Below are 12835 nucleotides of genomic sequence, written 5' to 3'. Positions count from 1 at the left end.
GGTAATTTGTCTGTCGGGTTTAGTTTTTTTACTTTTTTCTCTAATTTCTCGTTATCGTTTGCTACTACCTAAAGAATAAAAGCAGAAATGCGATTCCGTACGAGATAAAGGGGTGATTCAAATTTATTTAATGCTCCTTGTAGTCACCGAAGATATTTTTAATATAATTATTTTTTAAGTTCGTCATAAATCCGTTAAATATGATAGTTTTATTTGTAGATTTCATCGAATTAACGTATGTGTATACGTATCGAGTGACGCTTAAAAAACCGTTTGATTGAATTAGGTAAAACGTATTCATTTGTTAGTTTTGGCTTCTACACGCTATAGCTGAACAGCCCCCCCATAATATTTAATACACAAGCGAATTTTAAAAAGATGAATGTGGAGACTGACTCAGTTGACTTTTATTCTGTGTCTGGAGCTGACTTTCACATAAATTTCATTATTCGATCAAGATTAGAAGTCCGGAATTTTGTTTTAATTATAGATTTTATCTAGCAGTCATATAATTAAGCAGTATTATATATAATATATTTTTATTGTGAGTTATAATTGTTTTTGTAGTACTCGCTGTCGCCGGTGCTAGGCCGCCAGTCGCAGCGTTACGGCCAAAAGTGTCCCTGGGTCAGTCGGACGAAATCGAGTGTTCGGTCGTAAGTCTCTGGACGGTCGGAAGTCGCCGTCTGGGGGGCGCAGTCCCGCGAGTTCGCTTCCGCGGTCCGTTCCGGTGTTCGTGTGCGAGTCGAGTGCGAATCCGGCCTAGTGCGCGCCCGCGATTCGGAGACAAAGGCCGAGCACGTGTCGCCGTCGAAAATTGGAATACGCCTTCCGATCGAAGGTCCGTGTGAAGTGTCGACCCGCAGGGCGGTGGTGTGGAGTGTCAGTGATATGTTGCGCGAAGCCCTAGCGGCCTGCGCCCTCGCGGTGGCCGCCGAGCTGCTTTATATGGCGTGGAGCAAAAGAGAGGTTTCCGTCGCCGAGGTCTTCCAGTTCGTCGGCTCGGGCCAGTCGTGCGAATCCGAACGCTGCGAGGACGAGCGGTGCTCCTTCCACAACCTGAGCCGCATCGTGGCGTTCATCGACTCGGCGCGGGTCTCTCTGGACGTGTGCGTGTACGCTCTGAGCTCCCCGGGGCTCTCGGCCGCCGTCGCCGCCGCCCACGAGCGAGGAGTGGTGGTCAGGATGATCCTCGACCACGATCTGGCCTACGGCTCGGCCTCGACCGCTTTCGACCTCGTGCAGAAAGGTACTCCTCGTCCGTCGCTACCGGCTATCGGCTATCGGCTACTGGCTACTGGCTACTGATCGAATCTTTCAGGTGTGCAAGTCAGATCCAAAGCGTCCACTAATCTGATGCATCACAAGTTTTGCTTGATCGATTCCGACCGCCGCGTCAAAGAGCTGACACCTACGAGTCGCATCTCGCCGAGAACGAGACAACTTTCCATCAGCGGCTCGATGAACTGGTCCAAGCAGGCTACCTACGGGAACTACGAGGACCTAACCGTCACTTCCGTCGACCGAATCGTCTCCGGTTTTCAAAACATATTCGACAATCTATGGTCGACTTTCGAGCCGCTGACTTCCTAAACACGACCGACCGTAAGTTGTATACGAAAAATGAGAAAACTTTTTGATCCTTGCTCCTTGCTTTTGTCACCATGTGTTTTCACACCTGTAGCCATTAACCTTCAAAACAAAGTATCCGTCGATAGTAGAGAGCTGCTTTATCGGCAATCCAGATTTATTCATTTTACTACTCGACAATAGGTGCCGTTTATATTTATTCTGACCGTTTATGGCGTTCAGGGCTGTGGAGTTGTGGAGTCGTGGTGTTTTGGCCGGAGTTGGAGTCGGAGTCGTGAAAAATGAGCTACTCCGAGCATTTTTAAATTATGAAATTTATCAATTTTTAATTGCGTAGTAATGAATGTGTATAGTGTATGAATATTAAACGTGTAGAAAAACACCAAAAATACCTGATAAAATAAAACATTTTTGAGTCGGAGTCGGAGTGGAGTCGTGTTGTTGGTAAATATCGGAATCGGAGTCGGAGTCGTGTTTTTTTTAACGACTCCACAGCCCTGGTTTATATAGTCGACGATAAATTCATTATTAGTTTAGGCACCTAAACCAATAATCTGATTGGAAATTCATTTGTAGTAACATCTATATAAAAATATCTAATTAATTTCATTTTCTATGCAAATTGATTCCAGCATATCTTGGTATTCGACTCCAGAAGTGTAATTAAATCCCTTAATGTGAAGGGATTTATTTACACTTTTTCAACAGTCTTTTGTATCTATTAAAATACACCTTTACAATCTATTAATTCAATTTCATTTTCATACTAATAAATCCGGATTCTTTTTTACCTTTTCCTTAGAAATGATATTTTTTTGCCTAGCATTTCCCAAGACTTGAAAAAATTTTCAACGATAAAAGAACATGGAAATATGTTTTTTGTATATTTTTCATATTTTCATCACTATGTACATATCCTGAGCAATATTTTACCTTGTTATAATACAAAATATTGACTAATGTTTTTACAGTACAATAATATTTTTAAAAACTATGCATTGAAAAATTATAAATTAATATATAGTTTAATTTAATAAGCACTTCTTTTTATAAAAGAACTGACTTCTTTATTTTCAAATAACGTCTACAAAATAATAATTTAATCACCTCCAACTAACTTTGCTAAACTAGTAATCTGGGAAATTATTGGAAGACTAACCAAATAGAAAATGTTTATTACTACTTAAACCTTTTATCTCAAACAATCTTAGCAAAATATTTGTTGAATGAAATTTCGTAATATTATATAATAATAACCATTTTCAAAGTTTCAAACAAATATTCTGTAAATTAAATAATATTATTGTAATAATAAATTAATAATAATGTTTATACTTTGTCAGTAGTACATTAAAAAAAAATCACTTAACGCCATCTATATGCCGCCTTTGACAACTTTTTAAAACCTTTTTGCAGATGTCGCTAATTTATTTTACCCGTTACTCAAACCATTAATTTGAGTAAATAATCAATATTTATTCAAATCGCCCATAGATGACTTTGAATCATATCAAATATGAGTTAATATATTGCGATATCAAATTTCAAACTTTTTACCTGTATTATACGCATATACTATGGGATTGACCCCACAGTGACGAAACGTTTCCGGAACGCGTTCTTGTGTTTAATTTATTTGAAATTTTTAAGTTCAAGCTGTGGGGCCCCTTGTCGACTTGTAGCCAGGTGTTCGCGGCTTATCCGTCTTATACTTTTGCACAAACTCTTTATTATATTATTGCTCGGGCCACCTTTGTTGCTCACCTTGAAAGCTTTCGTAGGGATGTGCTGTTGGGGCTGTGCCGCAGCATGATACCATTTACACAATAAATTCAAGTTTATGCGTTGTGGCGAAATCGTGCATTAACTTGTCACTATCTCGATCCACCTGTCTGTCCGATCTCCAAACCGATCGTCGCAAAGAAAGTAATTGTTTTTTTTATTGGACGTCTAAGACTCAGCTTAATATTTTCTATTAATGTATGATTTTAAGTGCATAGCACCGTTATAATAGGCGTGGTAGTCGTTTATTAAAAATATGCATCAATTGCAGGTGTTGAAAAGATCAGATAAGATAATAATCGTCCCATAAAAAGGACAATATTTATTATTCTTGTTGCATTCTTATTGGAATCCATTACTATTTGTCTCGCGTTTTTAAATAATGCTTGGAAGAAATGCGTTTGCCGCTTTTTATATTTTTTTCTATAAATGCGTTTTTGATGCGATTTTACTTAAATTATTATTTAGGCATTGTATATGATCCAAACCATATATTTAATTTAAATTATCCACTTATAAATGCGTCTTATATCGTTATTGGTGTAACCGGAATGTACTTTATATTATTCTAGAATCAACTTTTTGTTCTGTTACGAGAAAAAGTATTTTTAACGCCCCATATAATAATACATTGGTATATAAATAATACCCCTACGACGCAATAAGTCGATCTTTTCAGATGCTTAGTTAATTTTTTTTAAGTATTATTATAAAACATAACCAATTGACTAGTGGTTCTTTCTTATCAGACTGATGAGAATCTTTTTTCCTTGTGAAACATGAATTATTAATATTTTTTGGTCTGTTAAATAAGGCTGCCCTGAGCATATCTGATCCGATACTTGCGCATCTAAAGTGGACTCTTATATAGAATTGAAGATACACCCCCAGGTAGAAAATTCTTTCGAGAGTGAATAAACAAGGATTATCCCCGATGTGTTATGGCACCGCGAGCAATTTCGCCATTGTGCAAACGGCTCCTTTTATATTTTGGCATTTTCGGGCGTTCAATCAGGTCCTCATTCTTTGGCCAGCTTTTTTTCCACACGCAGCTTTGTAAAGGAGAACGCAAACTCGTACCCCGAAACTCTGCAGACAGCCAGCCGCGGTCGTCTTCGGCTCTCTGTTCCTGTTTATTTATTCCCATACCAAAGAATCGAGTCTAGAATTTTTCTTTTTGCTCTCGTTTCCAAAGAGCACACACATGCGAGAGGGAATGACTCTTTTGTGTTGTACGTTCGCTTGTGTGTCGCGTTAGCAACGCTATGCAAAAAAATTCGCATAACGGTCGAAATATTTTATCGTATTTTTTTCGACGCTAAAGTGTGTTTGAATGGAATTGTCTCGTTGTCTGGTGGTTCGCCGTATCAGGTCAACGATGATGTTTCGTCTGGAGGTTATTCCAGACACACGTTAACTTAGCAACACAATCTCGAATGTGTAAAAGACGAGTATTGTGTCTGTTGTTAAACGAAAAGAGGTGGATAATGTTAAATCTGGTATTGCATTTAAACGTTTTATTATATTGTGAATATGATCAATGTTGTAAGAAGCATACATGATACATACATTTTATAATTAAAAAAATATGTACGAGAAATTAATATTAAAAACATAAGTTTATTAACACTTTGATTGCCGAAATCTGATGTTTTCATTGAAGAAAAAATCGAATGCAATTTTAATGGGCTGTAGAATATTTATTCATTAGTTGTGTGTGTGTGTGATTATTTATAGTAAATATTTATTTGCTTGATTGATTAGTTTATATTAAAAAAAAACGATTTATTTAAAAACGTATATTCACACAACTTATTTAAATATGTAGTTTTTTTGTAGCCCTTTTTCTTTTTTTCATAAATAAATCATAAAAAATTGTGTAGGTTGCTCATCTTCTAATTTTCTTTAACTCTTTGTACTCTAAGTGTTGCTCTAAATCCAAGCCATTTTGAATGAATATATTTAATTAATTAATTTAATGCTCATTATATATAATAATAAATAAATAATTATTTATTCTATAATATATGAAATAAATTCTGTTTTGGCAGACTTAACTTTGCAAGTTGAATTGTGTATTTTTTTTAATTAAAATTTTTTTTTTAATTGAGTGAAATTTAATTGATAATACTTTTATTAGATTATAAAAAAATATTATTTATAAGAATTGATTTATTAACCTTTAGAAGTCTATTTTCTAATTTCTAAAGCTATTTTAAATGTTTTGATTATACAAATATTTCATTTCATTAGTTATTCAGAGAAACTTCTATCAATATATTACGTTAAAAAGATTTACTAATTCCTAATATTTTAACTGGAATTGTCAAATTACTAATATTGGTAGTAAAATCTGTTAACCAATCGATGGATTTTAGAAATAATTTTTTGATCAGTGTGCCAACCGTTAAAAACCTAGGCTTGTGATTTGTTATCCATGGCTCTCAATTAAAAAAGATTAGTTTTTACATTTACGTATACCTTTTCTTTAAATAAATCAAATTACCGTTTTTAATTTAACTCAATACTTTGAGAGCATTAAATTTAGAATCGTGAAGTTTAACGTCGTGATGACTGAATATTAGGCTGAATGTTTTATTTAAATCGAGAGTAGTCTTTCAGTTGTACGATACATTGTTCATGCTGAAGGATAGCTATATGATAATCCAACTTCAGTTTCCGAACATTAAAAAAACACATTTAAAAATATCTTCGGATTTTTTTTATTGTATTTTATTGATTTTAAATATCAATGATAATATCAATTAAACGGCCGTATCTGTATTTTTCAGTGAAGTCTGAAATCCAAATACATTTTTACCAGTAGATATGTTTCTATTAGCAAAAATATAATTTAACCGATAGGCGCCAGTTAAATTATATGCTGCCTAAAATGTCTATGAAATGCAATTTGATATTTGTTAAACGTACATTTTCTGTTCAAACCAAAGTTCTAAAACCAATTATAATTTTAGAACTTTCATTAGGTCAAATCCAAAATACACACTAAAGAAGTACATATCTATCCTTACCGATATTACTACGGTTATAAGAGGGCTGATTAAAGTATATTCAAATCGAATTATAGGCAATAGGAGGGCGCAAAAACAATTATCACTTCTCAGAAGTCAAAAATTCACGTCAAAAGCAATAAAATCGTGTCGGCGCCGTCGCAGTGGGAACGCTCGGTAACGAGCGTTCCCACTGCGACGGTGACGGCACGATTTTATTGCTTTTGACGTGGATTTTTGACTTCTGAGAAGTGATAATTGTTTTTTGCGCTCTCCTATTGGTCAAAATTCGATTTAGATATGCTTCATTTGAGTCGTAATATTGTTTTAAAAAGTCTTAATATAAACGCCAGGTAACCAGCGTTTTCACTGCGGTGATTTTATTGCTTTCAAGGTGAATTCTAAACACAATGTCATTGATGAAAAATGCTATGAATCTTCATGAAATCGAAATATTAAAAAACGCGTGATTATTGACAGCTGTCCGATTTCCATTGAAAAATAATATGTTGAGAACCATTGGTGTTGTGTAAATTACAATAGTCGACATTTAACTAAATATTATTTACAATAATAAAGTGAAACATTATTTTGTTATTACATTCTTGCATGGTTTTTTTCTGGTAGTGGTCCCAACATCTGGAACGGGCACATAGTTTACCTTAAATAAGTGATATATATAAACAATATGTAAAAAGCTTAATTTTTATGATTAATTAAATTCAATAAGAAAAAAGTTTTTGTCCTGAAATCGAATTAATAAGATATTTAAAATACGCCTCATTTATAATGTTATTTATTTTAAGATATAATTTTAAATAACTTTAGACAAAATGTCCAGATGTTATGGACATAGGAGCTGTCAGTAAAAAAACATATGTCCAATACAACGGACTCCAAAGTGTTTTAATCCTAAAGTTTCATCAGTTGTAAATGAAACTTCTATGGTCATTTCTAATTCATTAATAACATTGTCAATTTCTTTATTTTTCATGGGGAGTGAGCTTATTATTTATTATTTAATTAGCATTAGATTTCCATGTAACAGGTAGCAATATTCTTTCATACCAGCTATTTTAAAAAAGCTTTGATTTTGTATTATACACTAGCAGAATTTTTGTGAGATTTTTTCTACATGTACTATATTAATATGCGCAACGAAATTAAAATAAAATATATTTTCAATTATATAAAAATGATTCGGTAACCAAAGTGCTAAGTCGAGCTCGAAAAAAAATATTCTATTTTGGTTCACAACTTGGCTAAATTATTTATTATTTTAATATTTCGCTTGTCCATAGATGTCTATCTATCTGTCACACAGAAAATATTGTAGTCACCCACAAATGCCATTGGACAATAAGAGCAATTAAAAGTCTTGTATATATGCTATTGCATATCACAAAATTAGATTACATATGATAATACAGTATTATTAAAAAAGCATTACTCTGAAAGAATATGTATTAAAAGCTATTAAAAATATATTTGGCTGCGTAGCGATAAATTTCATACTGTTTTTAATTATATTTTTTTATTTAAACAGTTTAGTCATTATGTAATTTTAGCACGCCGTTTATGCGTTGCTAAAATAACATCAACTGCTCAAACATCAATAAACGTTGCGAATGTATGATGTCTAGTCTATATTTAGTTAAGAGTTTTATCGTTGAACTATGGATTTATATAATAGATAAAAAAATAGCGTACATATTGTAGTATTTATTTCAGTTTTATTCTGACCAAAATCAATCTTTAATATTCACTGAAACTAAAGTATTATTTAGGCGCATGCGCTAAATGCGGCATTTTTTCTGATCAAGACGCATTTCATTGTTATACCAACAATTTGTTGCTGTTTTAAAGAAATTAAATTTTTTATGGAATTCAACATGTTGCTTACCCCTGATTTGTATTAAATAAAAAATATATATAATTAAGATATACACATAAACAATACATATACATTTTTGCGAATTGATTAGATCTTCTCGATAAATCGGTAGACAGAAAAGAGCACCTTCATATCCGCGTTCAGATCTCGAGTGAAAACCTTGAACGAGACAAACCGCCTATAGTTACGCAACCGCTCGTTACACGAGTGTATCAACGTCGGCTAGCTTGGGTTAGGTCAGCTCGGATACACTCGCGAGACCCTCCTCTGCGAAAAATAAAATGGCACAAACAGCAACAAATTTAGTACTTTTGTTTAGATGCTCTTCACCTATGTATGCACCTGGACGAGGAGCATCAAAGCAAATGTATTGCGTCATATTTTGAAATAGCGCTCTATTGCGTCGCAGGGTTCTGCGTACAATTTCATCGATTACTATTATCGTATTTTTTTTTATAAAACATGTTTGTCATGTTTCGATTCCGTTTTTGTTGATGTTATTGTGTCGCATGTGGCGAAAGTAAGGTCATGGTTTGAGGGGTCAATATTTTTTAAAATCTATTTAGAAATTTGCGACGGAAATAAAATAGTGAACGAAATAGGTAATACGTTTTTACTTGCGTGGAATGTGAATTAAAATTATATTTCAATATGTTTTTGGATCGATTTGTTCCTAAGCGAAAAATTGACGTTTCCGCTTAAGGTTTTTAGAAAACTGACCGGAAACATAAATAACTTATTCATGTGTATTTCTTTTTACAACGCCGACAATAGACTCAATTCAGAAAACCTTTGAAGGTCTTGGAACAATATGAGCGTTAGCGAAAATATTTTTAAAAATGTCCCTTTTATAAATATAAAATGATTTATGACTGCTCGGGTATTTTATGAGATTTACTACAACAATTTCGAGACATTCATTTTTAAATAATTTAACTTAAGAAATTATATTATCAGTGTCTTGGCGGACCGTATGGTACGGATACCTATATAATATTGCTCCCTTTAACAACGGATACTATTATATATACGATTATGTTAAGTAAACGTGTGAAGAAACTCTTTTCTAAAAAAAATCAATGCTTCTATTAGTATTATTGCCTTGATTTATTTTACCACAATTTTGTATTAGTATGTTTTAATAATTTATATAAACACTTTTCTATTATTAAATTTTGTTCATTTATGTTTCATATTTTTTACATAATTTTGGGCTTTTGTGGATTTTTTTTATATCAATACAGAGGCTTTCAATATTTTTTATAAAATTAATATAATTATTTTTTTCGTACTCTTTAATTTAGCAGTACTATTTTGTAAAGAAATCATTTATAATAATTTAAATTAAAAATATATAATATATTAATATATTTTTTTATTTCCTCAGTTATATATGTAAATATATAATATAACTATCTGGGGCACCTCAAAACAGTGAAAGATCGACCGCCGTACATGTACGGCAATACTCCTCAAAGGGTTACGCCTAAATATATTACATAAAAATATACCATAGAAATCTTAATCATTTTTTTAATAAAATATTGAAAAAATTTGCGCTTAGCAGCAGCGTTTTTGACAAAATGAGATTTTTGTAGTATTATGCTCGTTATTAACTATATGTTGTAGTTGATCCACACGTATTGGACATCTGTTTTTTACTGGCAGCTCATATATAGTCTGGACCTTTTTTTTTAAGTTATTTAAAAAAACTATTATTAAATTTATTATATAAATTTAATTGAATTTACTTCATTTCTAGAATTGATATCAATTAAATTCCATTCAATTTCAACAAAAAAATCTATTTTATAAATTAATATAATACTATTTAAAATACAGACACTAATAATTCGACCATTTACATTTAATACAGGTATTTTTATATATGTTATAGTTAAAGTATACAATAACTAGACAAAGTTTTAGTTAAAGCTTACAATATTACATTACGTGTATACTTTAACTAGTGAGTGTGTGAGCTCTTTGGCGTGAGCTAGTTATATAATCAAAGAACAACCAATCTAATCGTAGAGGCAATAAAATATGTAGGACGGGTTAGGTGCGAGCTTGCATAGGTCAGAATAGTGAACACCCCATTAATAACTCTTTACAATGAATCTACCTAAAATGTGAATTATATAAATTGGCAACAAAATTTACCTTTCAATATATTGAATACTTAGGGAGAGCATACAATAAATAGGTACATTGTTCATAAATGATTTTATGTGGACCTTAACTGAAGTGATTTGACAGTGCATACATTGTCTAGTTAATTTATGCATTTTTGAAATTCACACTACCTATATTAACTTATGGATTTATGTGTATTTGATCGAAACAATATATTATTTATTTTTATGTTAAAAATAAATTTAGTATAGTAATAGAAGTATACAGAAGATAACACAATTTTATTAGTATTGTATGAAATTTGATTAGTTAAAATTATTTCGTTGCTAAGCAATTTATTTAAAACGATAACATTACTACAATTAAATTAATTTATTATCGATAAAATATACTTTTATGTCAATAATTCAACAAATTTCCATTTAAATTCCAATAAAATTTATATTATGTGTATATTATTAATACATATTTTGTTGAAAAATGCATTGCGGTTTTAGTGGTATTTTTATAAAAAATATTGTTTAAATATGCAATAGTTAATATTTTGCATCTATATTATTATTTAAGTGTTTTTTAAGCTACATTTTAATATTCTGGTTACTGTTTTTTAACACGTGTTTTACCTATAGATATCTTATCACTACGAATCATGTATTATAATTTGGAATACTTTTAAACGCGCCACTCTAAATTTTCCCACAATCGTACTACGAGTTGCACTTACCACAACAATCGCTTTGATGAATCAACAACTGATTGATTGCTGTTATCGCAACTGCATCGTGTTTCATTCATAAATATAAACAATACATTTATATAATAAAGCGGCGATTTGGTGCGTTATGTTTCAAAGACAAAAGCCGGTTTAAGATCGGGATAAGATTACTATTTAGAAATTTTTGGCTTTGGTTTCACAGGACGTAATTATAGCGTCAAATTGCATATTTTATTATCTTGAGTCATTCGTCGCATTATATGCTAATCACTATTATTAGTCAATTTTTTCCACGCGTGATTCACAGTACATGACGCCTACGAGTATCGTAGTACACGTCGTGAATATGAGTCGTCGAGATTCAAATATCGCTGTATGTTATGCGTTTTTTTCTAGCGATAGACCAGCTTCCAGGTTTATTGATAAACTTGCTTGAGTCATGCCCGTTGCGGCCTGGATGAGCTATCCAGCTTCTCAACATGCTTTCGGCGATAGTTATGAGGAGCTGGGGGAAAATGTGAGATGGCGCTTCATGCATTTATTTTAGGTGGCACTATAACTCTTTTTTTATTATTATTTGTTTGTAATGCTCATCATGACGCATTGGGAAAACCTATCAAGTTATGATATAAAAAAAAATATCGGTTTTGTAGCATTATGTGCTATATCCGAAAATAATAATATGAACTTAATTATAAATAATCAAAACCTTCATTACTATGATGTACACCGAGTATACATTCTATCTAATAAATCCTTCGCGATACACTTATATATTACATTTGATAATTATAATATAAAAGTATTTATCAGAAGCGATAAATATGAATATTTTTACAAGAAAATCATGTATCGATTCACTTATACATACAGGCAAACTGGTGGCAGTGTTGCTACTCTGATATTTTGATTCGCACGGGTCTGATGTTCGCATATAGAAGCTTTCACTTAATTTTTCAATATTTTATTTTTACGTTAAATTTCTTCATTTTCCAGTCCATTTACTCATTTTCAGCAGTTATATTACATTACTTGTTACGTTTCGACTTTTATTATAATTATTATTTCACTTTATTCCTGTTTTTTCAATACTAAATCACTAATATTTACATGTACACTGAGTCTACATCACCGGAGCGCGCGATTTTTTTGCACTGTAAATGGAAAAATTTATTATAAAATTATAGTTTATTATAGAAATGAAGGTATTTTATTAAAATATAAAAGTTTTTAAATTGCAGTGCTCCGTTTAAAGATATTGTGAAGCACACCAGATCTTTTACGTGTTTTCATAATTAAAGTTGATGATTTAATATACATACATATATCTTAACAAAAAAAAAACATTTTCGTTACAGCCAAAATTCTTATGTTTCAAATTTTAAATTAGAATATTACTGACTTATTTGGTGAAATGTGCTTTGGCGTATTTTGTAATTTAACGACTTATGTTGTCTTGTCACCGGGCCTCCGGCCGTTATTGCGCCGTATACTAACGCTCGCTGCTGAGCGAAGGTCGTTGATAAATTAAAGTTCACGGTCGGATTTTAGGTCGTTTCGTATCGGCGCCCAGATATATAGGAAGTTTCCCATTGCGAATAAAGCGATCGATAAACGGTGACGTGTTCAATATCAAATTGTATAATGGAATGTTATTTTTTGCGCGAATCAAGTATCGACGGTCTTCTATGAAATGTGGACATGAGA

General features: G+C 32.2%; 1 protein-coding gene across 1 annotated transcript in view; it reads left to right on the top strand.

The window, feature by feature from the left end:
• Window positions 1-748: 748 nt before the first annotated feature.
• Window positions 749-12835, top strand: part of zuc (Mitochondrial cardiolipin hydrolase zuc) — a 40821-nt gene continuing 28734 nt past the window's right edge. Inside the window, exons 1-2 of the mRNA XM_088205632.1 lie at window positions 749-1249; window positions 1322-1605. Coding sequence (XP_088061758.1) covers window positions 892-1249; window positions 1322-1593 — 630 coding nt within the window. The 5' untranslated portion in view covers window positions 749-891 and the 3' untranslated portion in view covers window positions 1594-1605. The remainder of the gene's footprint in view (window positions 1250-1321; window positions 1606-12835) is intronic.

The sequence above is a fragment of the Plectrocnemia conspersa genome, unplaced genomic scaffold, assembly GCF_051122295.1.
Source record: "Plectrocnemia conspersa isolate PC_06_02 unplaced genomic scaffold, ASM5112229v1 ptg000002l, whole genome shotgun sequence".
NCBI classification, from domain to species: domain Eukaryota; kingdom Metazoa; phylum Arthropoda; class Insecta; order Trichoptera; family Polycentropodidae; genus Plectrocnemia; species Plectrocnemia conspersa.
Note: the sequence above shows the minus strand (reverse complement) of the source record. Positions and strands in the feature narration are given on the sequence as shown.